The sequence below is a fragment of the Mirounga leonina genome, unplaced genomic scaffold, assembly GCF_011800145.1.
Source record: "Mirounga leonina isolate KUSES-001 unplaced genomic scaffold, KU_Mleo_1.0 Mir_173, whole genome shotgun sequence".
Lineage (NCBI taxonomy): Eukaryota > Metazoa > Chordata > Mammalia > Carnivora > Phocidae > Mirounga > Mirounga leonina.
In genome coordinates, this window is record NW_023270447.1 from 48,956,889 (window position 1) to 48,977,535 (window position 20,647).

The 20,647-nt window shown below is 46.9% G+C and overlaps 1 protein-coding gene across 1 annotated transcript in view; it reads right to left on the reverse strand.

Moving 5' to 3' along the window:
- Positions 1 to 8,300: 8,300 nt before the first annotated feature.
- C8A (complement C8 alpha chain) overlaps positions 8,301 to 20,647 on the reverse strand; it is a 62,427-nt gene continuing 50,080 nt past the window's right edge. The window contains exons 8-11 of the mRNA XM_035020157.1: positions 18,296 to 18,427; positions 16,994 to 17,151; positions 12,811 to 13,033; positions 8,301 to 9,131 (exon numbers count right to left, since the gene is read on the reverse strand). Coding sequence (XP_034876048.1) covers positions 8,980 to 9,131; positions 12,811 to 13,033; positions 16,994 to 17,151; positions 18,296 to 18,427 — 665 coding nt within the window. The 3' untranslated portion in view covers positions 8,301 to 8,979. The remainder of the gene's footprint in view (positions 9,132 to 12,810; positions 13,034 to 16,993; positions 17,152 to 18,295; positions 18,428 to 20,647) is intronic.

A 20,647-nucleotide genomic window follows, 5' to 3' on the forward strand; every position in this document is an offset into this window, starting at 1 on the left:
TGAACTGGTTAATCCTGTTCGTTTTCCACCAGTTTGTTCTCAGCCGCATCATCTGCTTCAGTTTGCCTCTGGGCTAGGTGCTGGGGCCTAAGACCTTCACACATCCATGACGCATCGGCGTGGGTCACCGCCACCCACCAGTGTGGCCCGCCCAGCCACCTGGAATGGAGTCAGTGGCACAACCCAGGGGAGGAGCCGATTCGGACGGCCGGGGGCGGTGGCAGCAAGCGGGCGGGCTGGCCTGGCCTCTCTCATCCCCGTGGCCCTCCCACTGAGCGGACGGGCCCGGGCCCTTGTTTGCCTTGATATTATTGCTTTGCCGTCTGCTGTTATTTCAACAGGCTAATCCAATAATGTTTTATCTCTTTCATTATACCGAAGCTGTATAATTCTCTTGAGTTATAATCTATCTTCTTTTAAGGTTCCCCAGAGACGGGAAAGAGTGGTTCTGTCTTTGGTTGATGGGAGGCTCCCAGGAAGCCCGCCCGAGCGCGTCGAAGCCGGCCCCGCCAAATTAAATTCCGAATCTCAATCACAGCCACTGCTTCTAATGGGGAATTTAAGTTGATTATGGAGATGACAGCCCAGGTTCACATTTATTGCATTTAGCAGAAATTGTTTATCCTATTAAATACTGTCTTGAAGGAGAAACAATTGAGTTTCGGAGCACTGGTGAATACCCGGGTGACGCCCAGGTACCGCTAAACCGTGTAATAATTATATTCTTATTTGTGGGCTGAACTTCCCCTCGTGGCTCTTTTTGCAAACAAGTGCCTTTAGGAAGAGGCTGAAACATAGTGTAAGAATTAAACAAAATAAATGCAGGCTGTGTTTTTGGCACACCTCGGCGACGGTAGCTCAGGCTGGCGTACCTGGGAAGGAGCTGCGGTGTCCATGGGGCGCAGTCCAGGCAGTGTCGTTTGGCAGTGGTCCTGGAAGCTCGAGCACGCCACTAGATACCGGATGTGGGAGAGTTCTGCATCCAAGAGCATGGGTCTCTGAAATGCTGGGAGCTCCGCCGTGTGCTTGATGTGGGGGGGGGGGGTCTCTGCATCTCCGCTTCCTCCCCGTGTGACCTTGGGCTAATCACATAACTTCTATGGGAATAATAATTATTATAGTGATTTTAACAATAGTAATAATAATATCAGCTGCCAATTAGAGTACTGCTCAGTTTATGGAGTCTTTTAACTGACATGATCTCAGTTCCTCTTTATCTGAATGTGATGGAGTAGAGATACTCATACAGTCATCTGGTGACATATAGAGAGAGCTTCTTAGGGAAACAGGATCCTTACTGCAAATGGGCTCACTGTGGAAATCAGGTGGGATGCTGAGGCTGGGAAAAAGAGAATATGCTGGCGCAGAATCCAGAGGAAAATGCCATCTTTGTTTTAAAGAAGAGAACTTTGGCCTGTTTCCAGGCATTTATTTGAAAAGCTCTTGGGAAAGAGTGGGCCTGCAGCAGAAAGCCCTTGGGACACCAGCCGGGTCTCCCTGGGGACTTTCTGATTAGCGTCTTGGTGGAGAAATACTTTGTTTTACAGATTGAAGATGTCCTTAATGACATTATGTCTACTTGCCAGCATCTCTAGGCTTTGAAGACATTGTGTTATAATCTACTCATTTACCATCTCCTCTTCCTTCCCACACATCATGTCCACGAAGGAGGGAGAGTGTCTACTACACTTTTGTATCTCAAGGACCCAGCGCAGTGCCTGGCACAGCAGGCAACAATAAATCATTGTTGTGTGAATTCATTACCTAACGGAAAGGGATGTGAGTGGGCCAAGGGCAGAACCTTCCCAGGCCGGTGAGAAACTCAAGTGAATTAGTGGCACATGATAGTAGCGTCATGAAATTTGGGGTACAGCAACCCTGAGTAGGGGGCAACCCCCATAGCAGGGGCTGGGGTAGGCACCTTCAGCCAGCTTTGTGGGTAGCATTGCAAACGAGAGTGAAAGAAAAGAGAGAGAAAAACAGCCAGTGTCAGATGGGGGCTGACGGTACTCGGGGAGGGGTATTGGTGACACCCACTGGGGACCACCAGAAATCTTCAGGGAAACTTGGCAGAGGAAGAGAGCAGAAAACTCTGCAACATGGGGTGGGGGTGAACCTGAGAAGCACATTTACGAGTGGACACCCAAGCCAAGGCTCCAGAGGGTTAAAGGCCAGCCCAGTCTGTGGCAGAGGTAGGAAAGGAACAAAGAGGAACCCCCTCCCCCCCCAAATATTGTCTTCTGGCATTCTGCCTCCACCTCATTTTTTTCATCTGTGGATTCATTTGAAACCTGGAATGCCCACCTAAGAACCTACCAGCAACACACGGGAATAATACACCAAAAGTCTTTGAGATTCCCTGTTTATTCAATGTTGCCATCACGAAATCAGATTGTTCCGTAGAGCATTTTCCTCTTCGAGTTCTCATTCTTGAACACACCAGACTCCATACTGAGGTATTCAGAAATGTAGGTTTTACTGAGCCACCCCGGGAAATTCACCACCCCCTAAGCTGACCTGGAAACACGGATGAAGAGAAGCCGAGTGGTGTAGTTCTTAGAAGTGTGTGCCCTGGGGCCACACGGCCTATGTCTGTGACCTTGTCTGGCTCTGTGGCTTATTAGCTTTGTGGTTTTACGCAAGCGCCATACCCAGCTGTGCCTTCATTTCTTCATCTGTAAGATGGGGATGGTTACAGTAGCAGCCTCCTGGGGTTTGGGGAGCACGTCATAGCTGTATCACTGATGTTTCTGGGGATTCTCAAAACATCAAGAGGAGAGATTTGTTGGTTTGTTTTTTAAAAGTCATTTAAGACTACTTTAAAAATATTTCAGTGCTGGGCACCTGGGTGGCTCAGCTGGTTAAGCGACTGCCTTTGGCTCAGGTCATGATCCTGGAGTCCCGGGATCGAGTCCCACATCGGGCTCCCTGCTTAGCAGGGAGTCTGCTTCTCCCTCTGACTCTCCCCCCTCTTGTGCTCTCTCTCTCATTCTCTCTCCCTCAAATAAACAAATAAAATCTTAAAAAAAAAAAAATATTTCAGTGCTGAACCCACTATAACCACGAGAACAAGAAAGACATAAAATAGGTTAGCTCCTAGGAGATGTCTTCATAAAGGACATGGAAGGCTTTTATATCCCAAGCTCTGGGTTATTAAGGGAAAATGTAACAGCATAATAACTAATATTTGCAGAGGGCATTACCAGCTACAAAGAACTTCCACATACCTAATCCAGCTTAATCCTCTCAATGGCTGCAAGAGGAAAGATTTATTATCTGCCTTTGACAGGTGATGAGAAGGCACCTCGGAGACACTGGGCCTTTTGCCCAGGACCACGCAGCTGGAAAGGGGCAGAACCGCCTCAGGCCCAGGGCTGCACCCCAGTTTCCTGCTACAGCAGATGCAGATCCAGCAGCATCACACAGCAGGTGCCTGCCCGCCTGCCCACCTGCATAGAAGAGGCAGAGAGACACCCCTGGTCTGGCATCTCTGCAGCGGGAAAGCAGAGCTCTTTCAAGGGCTTGCAGGCAGATGGATAGAGGTAGAAGACCCAAGGCCACCACCTCCTAGCTCAGTGGTCTTGATCAAGTCACTGGTCCTCTCTGTGCCTTGGTGTCCTCATCAGAATATGGGGCTAATCATTCTAGTGGCACAGTGTGAGGATCGAATGGCATGACATATGCCGAGGGACTGCTGTCACCCCGAGTGCCTGACACATGGCCACTTCTCAACTGCCTTTCCACTCTGGGTGCTACACGAACCAACCCTGTCTACCGTCTGCCTCTTCTCTCCCTGCCTAGCGTCTGTCTCTTTCGGGGCGTGTAGATTGCATTTTACAGAAAGCAAAAGGAGAAGAGACGGGGATTGCATTTGCAGTGGGAAATTCTTGGAGGATTGTCAAAGAGAGGCAAGTGGCTGGTCTGACCTTCACCTCTGTGCAGGAACCGCCCCAGAGCCTGGGCACTGCCATTATCCGTGGAGGCACTCACCAGTTATCTCACGTCTCCACCTTGCAACCCCAGGTGTTCCTTCATCCATCACTGGCCCTCGTCCGGTCTCCACTCCTCCTCCCCCCCCAACCCCCGCCGCCGCCTCCTGCCTGACGGTCCTCCTTGTTAATAAGCCAGTTTGTTCGTATCCTGAAAAGTATCTGATTCTGGTCCCTTTTATCCCAAACACCATCCATCCATCAACCATTTGCTCTACATACTTGGTTAGGAAAATGGGAATGGGGGAGGGAGACAAATAATAGATAAAACTTCTTAGCTGCTATCTCTAAAGAAATAGAATGGATAAATAGATCCATCAGACATGTATCACGCCACTGGACAGCGAAGTCCATTTGTTACAAACTGGTTAGGCAGGAGGATTTATCTCACATTTTAAGCTGCTAATATGGAAGGGAAACTGTTTTCTTTATCTCTCCCAGAGGAGGAGGGGGGAAACCCCAAGGCCACTAATGCAGACTTTTTAACTCGATTTGATGGGCTTCCCTTCACAAAGGTGGAAAAGGTGGTCTCTCCCTCTTAAGTTTACACAGCCTCTTGGAAGCGTGTGGGCTCTCCTCTGATGCTCCAGGAAGGTTGCAGGATCTGGAAGTCCTGTGAAAACATCTTCTGTGAGGTTCTCACTCACGAATTCCTGACCGTACATGCTAAGGCCATTTCAGAGCCTTTGCTTCTAGCATGGAGGGACCCAGAGAGAGAACAGCATCCAACAAACTTTTACCAGGAAGCTCCTATGTCCGGGTGCTATGCTAAGTACTAAGGCTCCAAAGGTGAAGATGAGTTTTTACCTGCTCTGCAAAAGTCACTAGGTGAGGGAGACAGACAAGTAAGCTACAGTGATAGACTGGAAAGTGCTGGGATACAGAGCCCTATGAAGGAGTGGCACCTGACGAAGTGTGGGCTAACGGGAGGGGTCAGGGCTGACACCTAACCTCTCGCCTGAAGATCACTGGCAAAGAGCTAGGAGAAGAGGGAGCTGGGGGGCAGGGTGCTTCTGGGTAGTATATGCAAAGGCCTGGAGGGGACAAAAAGCCTGGCCTATTTGAGGAACTCAATTGGAAATCACTCATTCAACAAATATTTGTTGACCCCATATTAAGGCCAAATACTATTCTAGCACTGGGGATCTAGCCATGAAAAAGTTTGCATATTAATGGGGGGAGGCATATACCAAGAAAAATAGGAGAATAAATGAATCTATCTAATCTCAGGTCATGCTAAGTACCATACAAGAAAGCTAAATGGGAGTAAGGTCCTTGGAGGGATCATATTTGAGCAGAGACTTGAATGAAACAAGGGCGTGAGGCTCGGACGAGCTCATTTAGTGGATGAGCATTTCAGGCAGAGGGGATAGTAGATGCGAAGTCCTGAGGCATGGGAGAGCTTGACATGTATGAGGAACCACAGACAGCCTTTCGTGGCTAGAGCAACATGATTGAGGGAAGGAGTGAATGGAAGGAAATGAAGTCACAGAGCCAAAGGCTAGACATATAGGGCTTTGTACATCCTGTAAGGGCAACAGATTTTTAGTACAAGTGGCTATTAGAACCTAAAAAAGGAGCTGAAGACGGAGTGGCATATTGGCATTGGATCCTAGAGAACCTTGTGAATCCAGTTAAAAACGCTTGGACTTTCTAACAATGGCTGTGGGGTGTTGAACCACCAGCAGCGCCTGAGGTGAGCAGGGAAGTGGCAGCTACAGAAACTTCCCCAGGACCAAGCACAAGCTGCCCTGAGGAAAGGCTCAGGGACCAGACCAAAAGTCTGAACTCAGCAGTCTCCAGCCTCACAAGGACCAGCACCCAAACCAAGGAGCTGAGCAGTGAATTGTCACCCTCAGCACCCCACCTCATGGGGTCCCACCCCGGTGACTTTTTGCATGCTGCTTCCTCTGCGTTATCCTGCCCCTTCTCCGCCTTTCCTTGCTTGTCTAACTCCCACTCATTTCCTAGACTCCACTCCATCCTCTCCTCCTCTGGGCTGTCCTTCATGCTCCCCCAGCTGGGCTAGCCCCCACAGCCCTCTGGGCTTCCTGCTGGCATGGGACCTCTTGCATCCCCGGCCCCCGCATTCTCGCAGGGCCAGAACCACGTCTGATTCATCTCTGTATCTCTGGCACCTGGCACGGGGCCTGGCACAGGAGCTCCCTGGGGGCTTCGTCCATTTCCCAAGTGAAGGGGTAGCAGCCCTGATTGCCTTCATGGAAGAGAGGTGTCCTTCTGCTAATCTGCATCGCATCCCCTGCCTGTCACGACCCCCAATAACTGCGTTCTGCCATCTCTCATTTCTGCGGTGTGGTTTTTGAAACCTACCCTTTCTCTCCGTCCATTCTCTTCACCCTAAAGGCACGTATAGTTCAGAAGAGATTCATTGAGTGAACTCTTTAGATCTTCCTCCATCTCAAGGAAGAGAAAAAGCAAAAAAAGCCTCTCCTTATTGCTTTCCATTCTGTCATTAATTTACTTTCCGAAGACACCTTGTCAAGCTGAAGATTATATCTTCAAGCCATGTTTTTACATCCACTACCTATAAAGCCTTAGATTATAGGTCTCGTGAAAGGACCTGAGGGAGAATACATTTGACGAGCTTTATGCCCTTTGCTTGGCAAGAGCCAGGCGTTCTTGAAGAAGGAAAGGCGCTGATCTGGGGAAGGGTTGCTGCTTCTGAAACTGCCCCTGCCACTGTACTGTGATTTCTGAAACTGCTGGGGAGGCAGCTGGGAGGCGGCGTCCTCGGGGGAGCTGGGGCAGACGCTGGCCTTGGTTCCCTGGCTCCGGGGACAGGAAGACAACGGCATGGCTCAGCTGGTCGTTTGGGCTCACAGGTGATCCGGGCAGTTGCTTAACCCCAACGTTCTCACCTCCCGCCTAGAGGACTAGATTCACCCCTAAAGGATAAGGCTGAATGCGATAGCACAGGTAAACCCTAGTGTGGCTGCCCTTTTGTTTTATTACACACCTGTTCCCATGAACCCGTGATGACTCTCCTCACTCAAGGGTTCTCAGCCTTGGCTGCCTTCTTCTTTCTTGTTTTATTGAAGTATAGTTGGTAACAGCTTTAAAACTCCTGCTGTCTGGCTTGTACCTCCAGACATTTGGATTTCACGGGTCTGGGGTGCAGCCTCTGGACGTCAAGGTTTTCAAAACCCTCCAACCGATTCTACTCTGCAACTGAGTTTGAGAATTACCACTTCCATGAAGACCAAGCTAGAATGTCCTCTGTAAATTGCGCACTCGGCCTCCGTCAGTTACGAGCATGTAACTGTTGCTCTCTAGTAAATAATGAATGGAAATTAATTACTAACGTAAATTAACTTCAAAAGGAAAAAGCAAATAAATGACAGGATAAAAGCAATAAAGGAGTCTTCTTCTTTCAGATGGTAGATCTAATGAGTTCAGAAATGAAACTTCCAAACTATGTTTTAATTAATAACAGTAACAATAGTAATAATAAGGGTGATGCTAATAATTCCATGTGCAACAAGGCACTGTGCTGTTTTATATGACATATTTACTTTCACCTTCTTCCCCACTCTCCATTCCCAACATGTGCACTTGCACATGCCTCCAAGGTTCTTTCTCACCTTCAAATTCTGTTACATGCTGAATTTCTGTCTTAAAGGCTTCCTCCCTCTGTGCCTAGTTTATGATCCTTCGAGGTCTGGGTCAAGCCCCATTCCACATATGAAATACACACACACAAGGTAAGGTAAATCTCTCTCCCACCTGGTCTCCTTTGGCACTTACTTCGGCATTAACTCAGCAATTAATTCCCTGTGTCCCTAAAACCCCTTCTAATTGTTTCATGTATATATGTCTTATGATTACCATAAAAAGATTGAGGATTCTGGAAAGATAGGGAACACCAATATATATCAATCAACAGATTTTTTTTTTGTCCCTACTGGAAAGGCACATTCCACCACCAAGGAGTCACCAACCTATAGGAGAAACTTAGAGGTAAACAGAAAAGTCAGTGCAACATAACACATTCTCTATTTGAGGCATGACTGGAGTGCTGTGGGGATACTGAGGCAGGCTGGTGTGATTGGCTCTCCCACAGGTGGCAGGGAAGGTACACTGATCAGCATTGGTTGGCCCCTCCAGATCCATGCTCCAGTCTGGAGAGCTGACCAATCTGGACCACATGTTTGAACTGACTCTTGAGTTTGGTCCCTCACTTCATCCAAGGATGCTTGTTAGGTCCCTCCCAGTTCCAGGCACAGCGCTGGCCTCTTCAGATACAGTGCTGAACCAAACAAAGCTGATCTCTCACGATTACCATCTCAGGGGAGACAGGTCATAAATAGTCACAGGACGTATGGCAGCAAATATAGAATTATTAACTGTGAAAAATGCAACAAAGGAAAAGGATAGTGTGAGATGGTAACTGGGGGAAATGTGTTATTTGTGGTAAGAACTTAGCCAAGGGAGATTAAGTGAAGGAATAAAGGAAAATACTGTTGAATCCAGGTGAAGGAAAATTGAAGGAATTCAAGTCAGTCTTCATTTTTTCTCATTATTTCAGTGTGCCTGCTTATTTTACCGTCTAGTAATGGTTCTATGAATGAACAAATATTGTACTCAAAGAACTGAAATAATTCGCATCATGGTTTGTTTTATTGGCCATTGACTGTTTCAACAGCATCTGCTTGCCTCATACCTCTAACATCCTATAAATCCCTCTAGGGCATGGATTGAGATTTCTCTCTTGGTTTTTTGGTTTTTTGGATGATCTGAGATGCTGTAAGCAGGACCGAGCCCCTAGTTAATGCCCTGCACCCAGTTGTTGAACGTCTAGAATAATAGGACAGTTAGTTCGTTGTAGATGGCGCAGGCCAGTCCTGGGCCCAGGAGTTGGCAGGACAGAGAAGAAGTCCATGTCGATTTGCATTTTCCCTCAGCTGAGAGAAGTCTTTAGCCAGTGGTCGGTGCAGGGGGTGACATCCACGGCATCGGTGCCCAGAGGCCGTCAGCAAGCCCGGGTCTGCACTTTAGACCCTGGACATGAGGCGCCTCCGTTCTGGGGTGCAGGGTTATTGCACTCTCTCCTCCTTTCCTGGGTGCCTGCTCTGCAAGCAGACCAGGAGCTCCAGCAGCTCCAGCGACCATCTGCCTTGGCTCCTGCACAGATAATTTCCCAAGGGAGGAGAAGGTTAACATACAAGAAGCAGCTCAGACTAGCAGGAGGGAGGCCCATCCCATTGCCCTGGAGTGGTCCACAATCTCTCCTTGAGGAAATGCCTGGTGTAGCCAACCAAGACCTCTGTGCTCGCCACCTTGCTCTTAATTTGAAATTCTGGATGGAGTGAGAAGAGGCCACTGAGAGCCCATCTCATGAGATTGGAATGCGCAGTTCCATGGAAGAGAGATAGCAGAGTAATGCGGGAAGGCACGCTCCTCTGGAAGAATGACACAGAGCCACTGGAGGGTGTGAAGAGCAGGGAGCATGACCCAGCCCAGGATTCACAGACAAGGGCCAGCCTGACAGCCCTGTCGAGAGGCTTGCTGGGCTTTTGTGAGGGTTTGCAAATCAGACCCCTCCGACTCTGACAGTGGGGCCACAGTGAGTGACAGAGTCTCTGCACAGAGCATGAAAACATAGGCACTGATCACAGGTTGCTTCTGGAAAGCCAACTCATGCAGCCCCCTGGCCTGGGGCTGCTGCATCCTACTGGCTCTGTGCCTTGGGCCCGACCCTCTCTCAGCCTGAGTTTTCACCTCTGTAAATGAAGTGGCTGGACTAATCTGGTGGGGTTTTTCCATCATTTTTTTTCCCCCTTAAATGAAATTTTATACGAACCTCAATATGGCAGCCAGATGAAAGTCAGGCTGTTTTATTTGAAGCTAGGGTGTCTGTCACGTTTGCCCTGCTCCCCTGGGGCAGCTCCTAAGACCACAAGTTTCTTCAGATCCCAGTGTGAATATCATTGGATTAGATTATCTTCAGGTCCCTTTGAGCTCTGTAATTATACTCCCTGGTGGGACAACCACAGCGGCCTTCCCTGTCTCTATTTTTCTCACTTCCATGACTTGGTCCCCATAGGCAAAGGTTTGCAGGGAAAATCCTTAGGGATCAATGTCAGTGGGTCTCCATGGTAGCTGACTGCCCAGTCTTAGATTTCCTTACCAAATTAATCTTTGTCAGGCTGAACTTCAGTCTGATGTCCCCAAGGCTACCTGATGTCCACACGGTGCTTGTAACAAGGTTAATGGAATACCTGTGTGCTGCCTGCAATTGACTGATGTAATCTTGCAGGAGAAATGGGCTGTGAGGAGGAGGACCCATTCTCTGTGCCCTGCCACCCCCCCCCCCCAGATCCTTGGCATCATGTCCCCCTTCCCCAGGGCCCATTGTTGTGTACATCCGACTCAGCATGGCTGCAACTGAACCTAGCATTGGACCATTGAAGAGGCATAACTAGGTAACCCACACTCCCTATTCCTTTCTACCTCTGTAGTTTTGTCCAGGGATCCAAGGGATCCAAGCAAGTCACTGGTACTGCGGGCCCATGCCATAAGTATAGTTAGTAAGGCAGGGCTCTTTAAGTCAGGTTGGCTGATAAGCATGGACTGGGACATACCTTCCCTTCCCACTCCCCAAAATAATAGTCAATGCAATCATCTCAGACTCTCTGCCCTCATTTCTGAAATTTCCTGACTCTTAGGATGTACATCAGTAGAATGTAAGTTAAGAGCTTGGGTCCTACCATGGGTCCAACCCCCTGGGTCCAATCCTGGCTCTGACACTCCGCAGCTGGATGACTTTGAGCAAAGGTGTGTCACCTTCCTCCTATCCCAATTCCTCATCTGTGAATTGGGGCTAATAACAGTGCTTACAACATTCTTGGGGGAAAAGATGAGTTCATGCCCAGGGGGTGTTGAGATAGTGCCTGGCACAGAATAAGGGTTAGTTATTCTTTCTGTTCAATGACCTTTGGTCCCTTTGGAAAAGCTGCCTAGCCGATGAGGTGCATGAGGGCTGAAACCCAGTCCACACTCTGCTTGAAAGTCAAGAAAACCCAGGGCCCAGGAGCTGGCCTGTATTAGCCCCGAGAAGTCTCTTTGTTTCTCCCCGTTTACCCACCCATCAGGCAGTGTCTTTTTTCAATTTCCATGAGGAAACTGTGCCAATCTTTGACCTGGAAATGAGTCTACTTGTTTTTTATTCTCTGCATCCTCATTCATAAGGATCCTGGGATTCACTCACCATCTTGGCTCAGCCCTCTCAGAATTCCTCCTATAGGATACAAGGCAGCTTGTCAGGATTTAATTTGCACTCCCTTCAGCCAGCAAAGGAGGGATTTAGATGAGGCACCAAACCAAGATTGACCCTCTACCAGGAGAGCAATCTCTTCCTCTTACATATTATAATAGAGCCTGCCACGTGTGTTAGCTAGGGTCACATCAACACAACCTGTGAGGAAGTTACTGATACTATCCCTATTTTCAGGGGATTCTCAGATGAAAATTGGCAACACTGGTATTCAGAGGCCTATCTGCCACCAGAGCTCTGCCATCTTGCTTCCCGTCGAGAACTACTCCCCCAGTGAGGAAATTATAACCTGCCATCAGCTCATTTTCAAACCAGGCTCCCACCCCATCTACCATGGGCATCCACAGTTCGTTTTATGGACCTAAGAGTAGTACCTTAGATGTACCTATCCAGACTTTCTTTTTTTTCCCTTTACATTATCTTCTTTGCACTGGCCTGTTGAGACCGATTTATACATTGATTTGGCAGCCCATGTGTTTTTGCCATCATTCCATGTACAATATAAGCTTTGTATGGGCAGAAAACTGAAATCATAAGGATTTGGGCTAAATTCTTGGGCTAGAGATTCTCGAAGTTCAGAGGAAACTTAAATGAGCAAGATGAGCCCCAGAAAAAAGAAATGGTTCACCAGTGTCTCACAGGAAGTTAGTGAAGTAGTTGGGACTCACGTCCAGGTCCTCATCTGTGAGGGATATGGATTTCTAATCCTTGTTTGAGAGCTTTCTTCCCCGGGACCAGTTAGTTCATGCTGTACCACGATACACTGAAACCTGACTTGCCCCAGCCCTTTTGAGTTTTGGCCATAGCTCCTTGCACTATAATGCCACCTATTTAACTCTTGTCATGAGTTGAATTGTGTGCCCCCAAAGATACGTTCAAGTCCAAACTCCCATCACCTCTAAATGTGACCTTGTTTGGAAATAGGGTCTTTGCAGTTTATATCATATCAAAATGAGGTCATGATGGATTAGGGTGGGTCCTAATCCAACGACTAGCTTTCTTATAAGAAGAGAAATCAGAGATGTATAGTGGGGAACACCATGTGAAAATAGAGATTGGAATGACACATCTACATACAAGCCAAGGAATGCCAGGGATCACCAACAACCACCAGAAGCTAGGAGAGAGGCATAGAACAGATCTATCTTCAGAGCCTCTGGAAGAAACCAACCTGGCCAATACACCTGAATTTTGGACTTCTAACTTACAGAAGTGTCAGACAATACATTTCTGTTGCTTTAAGCCACCCAACTTGTGGTAATTTGTTATGGTAACCCTAGGAAACTAACATATCCCTCCAGAAATGAATCCTACTGTCCATACACACCTTGGCAAACAACAGATCTCATTCGAGAGAGGGTCTTGATAGCAGGGAGAAAGCAGAAGAACCATTACAGTGGGGGGAGGGCATCAGCCATAAAGCAAGAGGTCACAGGAAGAAAAGGCAGGGAACCCAAAGGTCCTTTCTGTGCTGGCCCCTCTAGGGGGGGCCGGGCTTGCAACTGAGTAAGGATGCATGGGCCTTACCATCTTGCTCCATTTGCTCACAGGCAAGGCCCTTGCGACCCAGGGGGCACTGACACCTGCAGCTGGTGCCCTCGAGGATGGGCTCCCCATTGTTGAAGCAGGGCCCACAGCGGCAGGCATTGAATTCCATCAGGTACTGGTCCAAGGCCCGGTGCAGGTTCTGGCGTTTGGTCTCCAGGGGCCCCAGGGTCGTATGCCTCAACACCTCATGGATGGGCTGCATCTGTGGGTGCAGAAAGAACAGAGAACACCTCCCTGGGCCTCCAGCTTCCCAGAGCCCAAAAACTGGCCATCAAGCCTCTGGAAGGCCTGCTACGTGCCCGGCACAGAACTAGACACTCAACTCTACCCCACTCCATCAGATCCTCACCACCATTCAACTCCGGAGTGGCTACCCACAGCCACTCGACTCCAGAGACTGCGAGTGTTTGAGTGACTCAGTCAGGATCACATAATTAAGTGAAAGAGCCACTCTGTACGCGGGCCTGCTTAGCTCTGAAAGCTGTGGTCCCCCAATCCCAGAGGAAGAGAGCTCAGTAGCAATCTATGTCAACTCATCTGCCCCCCTCCAGCCCTTTTAGGAGGCAGGAAGAGGGTAAAGTATTATGGGTATTTATGTGTGGTTTTGGGGGGGTTGTTTTTTTTGATTGCTAAGCTTCAGTGCAGGAATTATTAAAGACCTTATAGGTGGTCATGTCAGCAGGTGTTGAACACTCCTATTGGTATCAGTGTGGACAGGTGTGGGGGGGTCATTTGCATTTGAGGCCACGGCCCATTCCAGGAATGACTATAACCCAGGGTTTCCCAACCTCAGCATGACTGCATTTCCAGCTGGAGAATTCTTTGTTGGTGGGGGAGGGCAGTCCTGTGCATTATAGGATGTTTAGAAGTATCTCTGGCCTCTACCCACTAGATGCTGATAAGAACTTCTGGTTGGGAAAACCGAAACTGTCTCCTGACATTGCCACATGTCCCCCGGGGGGCGAAATCGATCCTTGGTTGGGAAATAGTAGACGTGGTAGAGAGCACTGAATCTGGAACCAGAAAATCTGGCTTCGGATCTCAGCCCTACTAGTTCCAGCTGTGTCATCTGTCAGGTTAGACGGGGAGCCTGCCTTCTTCGTCTCTAAAATGAGAACAATCCTCTTACCTTACTGTGAGGATGAAAGCTGATAGATGGGAGAGGCCTATCACGGAGTAAAAGTTCAGTAAATGCTGCTCCCGTCCTAGTTCTGTGGTCTTTCCTGTCTGTCTCTAAACCTCAGCCTCATTTTCTATAAGATGGGAATAATAACCTACTTCCTAGAATTCTTATGAGGATCTAAAGAAGGAATGAATGAGAGCTCCCATTGCAGAAGGGAAGAACAATATAAAGTAAAGCACCATTTTTATTAGTTAGATGTGATGATAGGGGGAAAAAGCCGAAATTCTTCAAATTGCATGTACATATGGTTGTGGTTGGCATGCTTTTAACACTATATATTTTAACACACAATTGTCACAGGGCAATTCAGAGATAGGACTGAGCCTCACTTCTCCAGAATCATAAGTCAATAGAGGGCACTCACAGTAGCCTTGAGTGGGTTCCTGGAAATGTGTACAGAAAGACCTATGACAGACAGACCTTGGTTTGTGGTCACAGGTTGCAACGGAGGTCACCAGCCTGGTCATTTCAGGACTGGCTGGGCTGCCAGACAGGGGCAGATGACCACTTACTGGAAGTTCAGAAAATTTGGCCCCACTGTTAGGAAGTCAGTGCAGGATGCGCTGCCCTGTGACCCTGGTTAAAGATGACTCTTAATTCCAGGGAAGGTTGGGACTATTGGGCAACTTCCCTGTGACCTTCCGGTGGGCTCAGCACTCAGTCCCCTGCCTCTCACTCCTCACTCCCAGAATCCACAGCAAGTGGAAAGGGAGCATTCCTTGGGAAGGGCAGATGGGGACTTAAGGAGGGGGGAGGGGTGGAGAAAAAGAATCTTAGAGCTTGAAAAGATGTTGGCCATGGTTTTGTTCCCATTTTATAGATAAGAAAACAGATTCAGAGAAGGCAAGTGGTATGATATTAGCAACATGATATAACCTAACACATAATAATATATAACATAGCACAGCATCAGAACATAACATGATTCCTATATTAACTCTGTCTAAGTACCTGCCATAAATCAGTACTGCTAAGCTATGGGGACATATAAGTGAGTAAGACGTTGTCTCCACTCTTGAGTGTCGGGTTCCAAATAACCCCCTGGCTGGACTCCTTGCCCATTGTCTGTCTGTCTCTCTCTCCCCAGCCCTTCAATTCATTCTTCATATATCTGTAAGCATCCTCTTTTTAAAACACAGCTCTAGCTGTGTCACCTTCCTGCTCTGTAACCTGCCAGCACCTTAATGCATCGAATCCAAACCTCTCAGGGGGAAGTCTGATATGAAGAGATCATGGGTATTAGAATCTATCAGACAGAGCTCAAGTTGGGCTCTGCCACTTACCAGCTACGGTATTTGGCCAGCTTACTTAGCTTCCATCAGTCTGTTTCTTCAACTGACATTCACTAAGTACCCACTACTCTCTCCCTAACCTTATGAAGTAACATTTTATTATCCCCATGTTATAGACTGGGAAACTAGGGCTCAGAAAATAAAGTAACTTATCCAAGGTTATACACTGAAAAGGTGGCGAGCCATGATCCAAATGATATCTTTCTCACCCCAAACATAGGCTCTCTTTCCACAAAGATAGTATTTGGTCTTCTCCAAATCATTAATATCAGAGTTCCCCTTAGAAGCTTTGCTCAAGGCAAACACAAAGTTCACCTCTTGCCCATGAAAGTTTATATATTGCCCCTGATATCAATTTTACACTTTTTGCCCAAATGACTAATAGCTTGATGATAACAATTTTCAGGCCCTATGTGAATTACAGGTGCATGAAAATGGTCCCTTACTTATTGGAGAAGAAATGAAATCAGGGTTAATCCATCTGACCTCTTTCTTCATAGAGAGCAGGGCATTATAATAGACTTTTGGGTTCAACTGGTTGGTATATATTTTAAGAAGAGCAATGTATCCATACCTGGGATTTTAAATATATGTAGAAAATGGATAAGAGTCAAGAGAAAATGGGCAAGAAAACAATATTTTATTTAAAAGCCCAAAATACAGTTCTTTCCTAAATGGACTGCCCTTGCCTATGAATAGAAATAGTTAGACGACTGGTAGAGCAATCCATTTCCTTTGCACTTTGAGTACAATCTTACTGCCTTTGTGAGGTTAGGGATTTAGGGCAGGGTTTCTCAACTTCAGCACTATTGACGTTTGGGGTCAGACATTTCTTTGTTGTGGGGGCTGCTGTCCTGTGTGTTGGGAGATGTTTAGCAGCATCCCTGGTCTCTGCTCAGTAGATGCCAATAGCACCTTCCTACCTGTGACAACTCAGAACATCTCCAGATGCTGCCAGATTTCCCCTGGGGAGCAAAGGACCCGCCCCCCTCCCCCCCTGGCTTCAAGGAAGGGGCTAGGGTAGAGGGAAGTGAGAACTGGTTAGGAAGTCTGAAGGTCTGAAATCCAGGCAGCTACACATGAGCTCGGTGACTGTAAATGGCTCACTGGTGACTCGGAGCCTCGGGTCCCTAATCTTTTCCATGGCGAGACTCACGTCTGGACCAGAGGTTCATTGTGATGAGGGGATGGGATCCCTTAGAGCAGTGGCAGATGGCCTTTGAGCTAAGAATGGTTATTATGTCTGTAAACGTTTGTAAAAAAGAAGGAGGAGAATTTGTATGACAGAGGATTTATGTGGCCCACAAAGCCAAAACTATTTACCATCCGCTCCTTTACAGAAAAAGTTTGCCAACCCCCACTTCAACAAATGTGATTTTAAAGTCTTTTCTGTCTAAATGCGAGTTCCTGTTTTTTTAATATGGCCTAATGCTGAAGAAATGCTGGGACTACTCGTGTAAAACTAGGCTCTGCTCAGATGGTAAGCTTGTGCTCCCAGTGGTCCTGTGGCCTGGGCTTGAAGTCACACACTCCCTACAGTCAGGCGTGGGGAGGGCACCAGATCAGTGTGCTGTTACATTTCATCTTGCTCTTTGATGGGCTCATAATAAGAAATATGAAATGATCTGGTCTGCTTCACTTTCATTCCTCATGGACGTAGAGTTCCTTCAAGTGCGAAAAGACTTACCTCAAAATCAATAACAACAGGATTATACTTTAATGACCTCCCCCAGGAGCGATATGTAATGGTGCTCCCGTTTTGAGTCAAGCCGCCGCCCCAGCCCGAACTGCCACCTCGAACCCGAGAAATGAGGTCTTCCACAGCCATGGCCTGCATGTCGCTTTCTGCCATCAAGAAGATAACTGCATTAGTTCATTTTCCAAAAAGCCAAAGGACTGGTTGGCAAGCCCCACCAGTGCGATCTGGGACAGAGTTCATGTGCTCCCCTTAGAGCTGTCTCCCATGCTTCTACCTTGCTCAGTTAACCCGTAGGACAAAGCAGAAGAGAAGGACCAGGGCCTAGAAATAGATCCATCTTCCGAATTAGAGAGAACCGGGAAGGACAGCCCAGCCCACACCAGCATGGCAGAGGGAGAGGATGGGAAAGTGGATGAGGATTCATTCATGATGCATTTATTCATTCATATGCCCCGTGCCTGCTACCTGCTGACTAGGCTTAATTAAATATCAGAGGTGCTGTGACAGATGTCTCTATGGGGCTCAGAAGGGGCACGGAGAAAGATCTACAGTACAGGAGGGAGGGTGGTCAGGGTGAAAAGTGAGTTGTCTAGAAAAGTGAATGAATTTTTGGAGGTAAATGGAGAGAGGAAGGAAGGGCATCACAGAGAAGAAATCACTTGACTGAAGGCCCTGAGGCATGAGTAGCCTAACACAATGGGAGTAACTTAAACCTGTTTCATATCTACCTCATCCACTATACTATAAACTGTTTCATCATCCCTGCATCCTCTGTGTCTCCCACCTGAAAAAAAAATACCCAATACATTTGATGAATGAATGCATGCATGAGCACTCACACTGACTTGTTCAGGAAATGCCACAAGATATCTGTGTACAGTCTTTCTCTAATAATTGTTCTTTGCCCTTAACAACTATATTCTTCTCTCTCAGAAGACTCGTCTCCTCCCTCTGGACTGTAACCCAAGGCGCCTTCATCTCAACAGTCAACTACCCAGGTTCTGTCTACACATTCCTTTCATCCCAGTCCTTTCTTAGATCTTCGTCTAGGGCTCAAAATCTAGCAGGGGATATGTTCCCAAATCATGTCTTTCTAAGGTGATCTCAGCCCATGGTGAATTCAAAATAGAGCCACAACTAGTCATTGCTTTTTGGGGTATTGAGCACCCGCGCAGCGTGAGCATTGACTGAAATGGAATCAACTGAGGGGGAAAGTCATGTTCATGCCCTGAGTGTGTGTCCAAGGAAAAGTCCAGCTGCTCTTTGGGAGACCCATTACTCAATACTTACTAGTGTCGCCACCTCCAAATCTTTTACAACGTTCCCCTGATAACTTCCCTCCAATTTGTATCCTGTCTGAAGAGTCATATCCAATGCCCACAAAACCTCCAAAGCATGACTTGATATCTCTGCTGGTAATACCTGTGACAGGGAAACAGACACACAAAACGCTGAGATGCTTCAAGACAGTGAATATGGAACAACTCACAGCAGTTGTAGCTAGCTTCGGTTTGGGAGTCTAAGAGATCTGGGTTGAGATCCCAGTCCTTTAACCCAGATTCAGTGTTCTCTTCTGTGTAGTTCAAACTCAAATAATTCTTGAAACGAGAAGGAAATGCACCTACTAGTTGCTCAAAAGCGCTAGTTCCCTTTCTTCTGCACATTCTCCACAGAGCCTCCTTGAGGCAGGGATTCTGCCTCATCCATCTCCATATACCCCTGTGCCTCGCACAGTACCTGGCCTGTGATCGGCACCACTTTCACTCCGCCATTTTGCACATATTACCCCTTCCTCTCTCCACTTTCACTTGAATAGACATTGTTCCAAAGTCTACTCAAGCTCCAGTTCAAATATCATGTCCTCCATGAAGCAGATTTAGATCAGAACACTTCCCTCTTTCTTTAGAGCTACCAATGTGTTTTGTTCAGGCATGAATGATGATATTTGCACATTTCTTTTTTTACCCAGGTCCTCTTTGTACCCCGGAGGGGCCAGAGGGCTGTTAGAAGATGGAGAGATCTCTATCGGGAGTCTGCCTGCCTTCTGGCCCCATGATAATTGAGTCCCTATATTTGTCTGCATCTGGGGACCCATGGAGGAACCTGACTCTTGTAGATGAGGAGCATAATTCTCAAAGTAGTAAAGTCATTTTGTCCCAATCGCTCACTCTGTAAGTGAACAGAGCTGGGTTTCCAGCCCTTCGTTGGGCTGGCAAGGTAAGGCGAGAAGAGTCGGCTAGAGCAAGATACTGACCATTGCTACAGAATCCAGCTTTTTCTGTGGCTCAAGTTTTCCGAAGGTTGTGAACTGGAGTTTGTATTTTTGAAATATCATTACCTTTTTTTTAATTTAAATTCAATTAGCCAACACATAGTACATTATTAGTTTCAGATGCAGTGTTCAGCAGTTCCTCAGTTGCATATAACACCCAGTGCTCATCACATCTCATGCCCTCCTTAATGCCCATCACCCAGTTACCGCATCCCCCCCCCACCTCCCTTCCAGCAACCCTCAGTTTGTTTCCCATAGTTAAGAGTCTCTCTTGGTTTTTCTCCCTCTCTGGTGACTTCCCATTCAGTTTTCCCTCCCTTCCCTTATGGTCTTATGCACTGTTTCTTATATTCCACACGTGATTGAAACCATATGGTAATTGTCTTTCTCCAATTTACTTATTTTGCTCAGCATAATGCCCTCCAGTTCCATCCGTGTCAATGTAAACAGTAAGTATTCATCATTTCTGATGGCTGAGTAATATTCCAATGTATATATATACCACATCTTCTTTATCCATTCATCTGTTGAAGGACATCTCAGCTTCTTCCATGGTTTGGCTATTGTGGACACTGCTGCTATGAACTTTGGGGTGCATGTCCCCCTTCTTTTCACTACATCTGTATCTTTGGGATAAATACCTAGTAGTGCAATTGCTGGGTCGTAGGGTAGCTCTATTTTTAACATCTTGAGGAACCTCCATACTGTTTTCCAGAGTGGCTGCACCAGCTTGCATTCCCACCAACAGTGTAGGAGGGTTCCCCTTTCTCCGCATCCTCACCAACATTTGTTGTTTCCTGACTTGTTCATTTTAGCCATTCTGACTGGTGTAAGATACTTTTAACTGCAACTATACAATAATTACTACCAGTCCTTGTATTATTATGGCAACCACAAGGGAAAAATAATTTCAGTTGGTTATTCAATTGAGCTAAGGATTAGATCTAATATTTTCAAGGAAGTATTCAACAACCACGTTTACTTACCTGCATCCCTGTCAAACTATAAACTCTGTGAGGTCAAAGATTTGTGCCTCATTCACTACTCTCTTGTCAGAATGGCAGGACAGTGTCTGCTGTGGAGGAGGCACTCAGTAACTATTTTCAGAATACGGGATTGATGAATGAGAATAGTGAGTGAATAAATATACACCGGGAGTCCTGTGATACAGGTCTCTGACAGAAAAAAATCTCAGAAGTCGGGAATCCTGAATTCAAATTCCAGTCACTTGGATAAATGGATGAAGAGGTTATGGTGTGTGTGCGTATATATTGTGTGTATGTGTGTGTGACTATTATATATATATATGTCTATATATATGTCTATATATATGTCTATATATATATGTCTATATATATATGTCTATATAT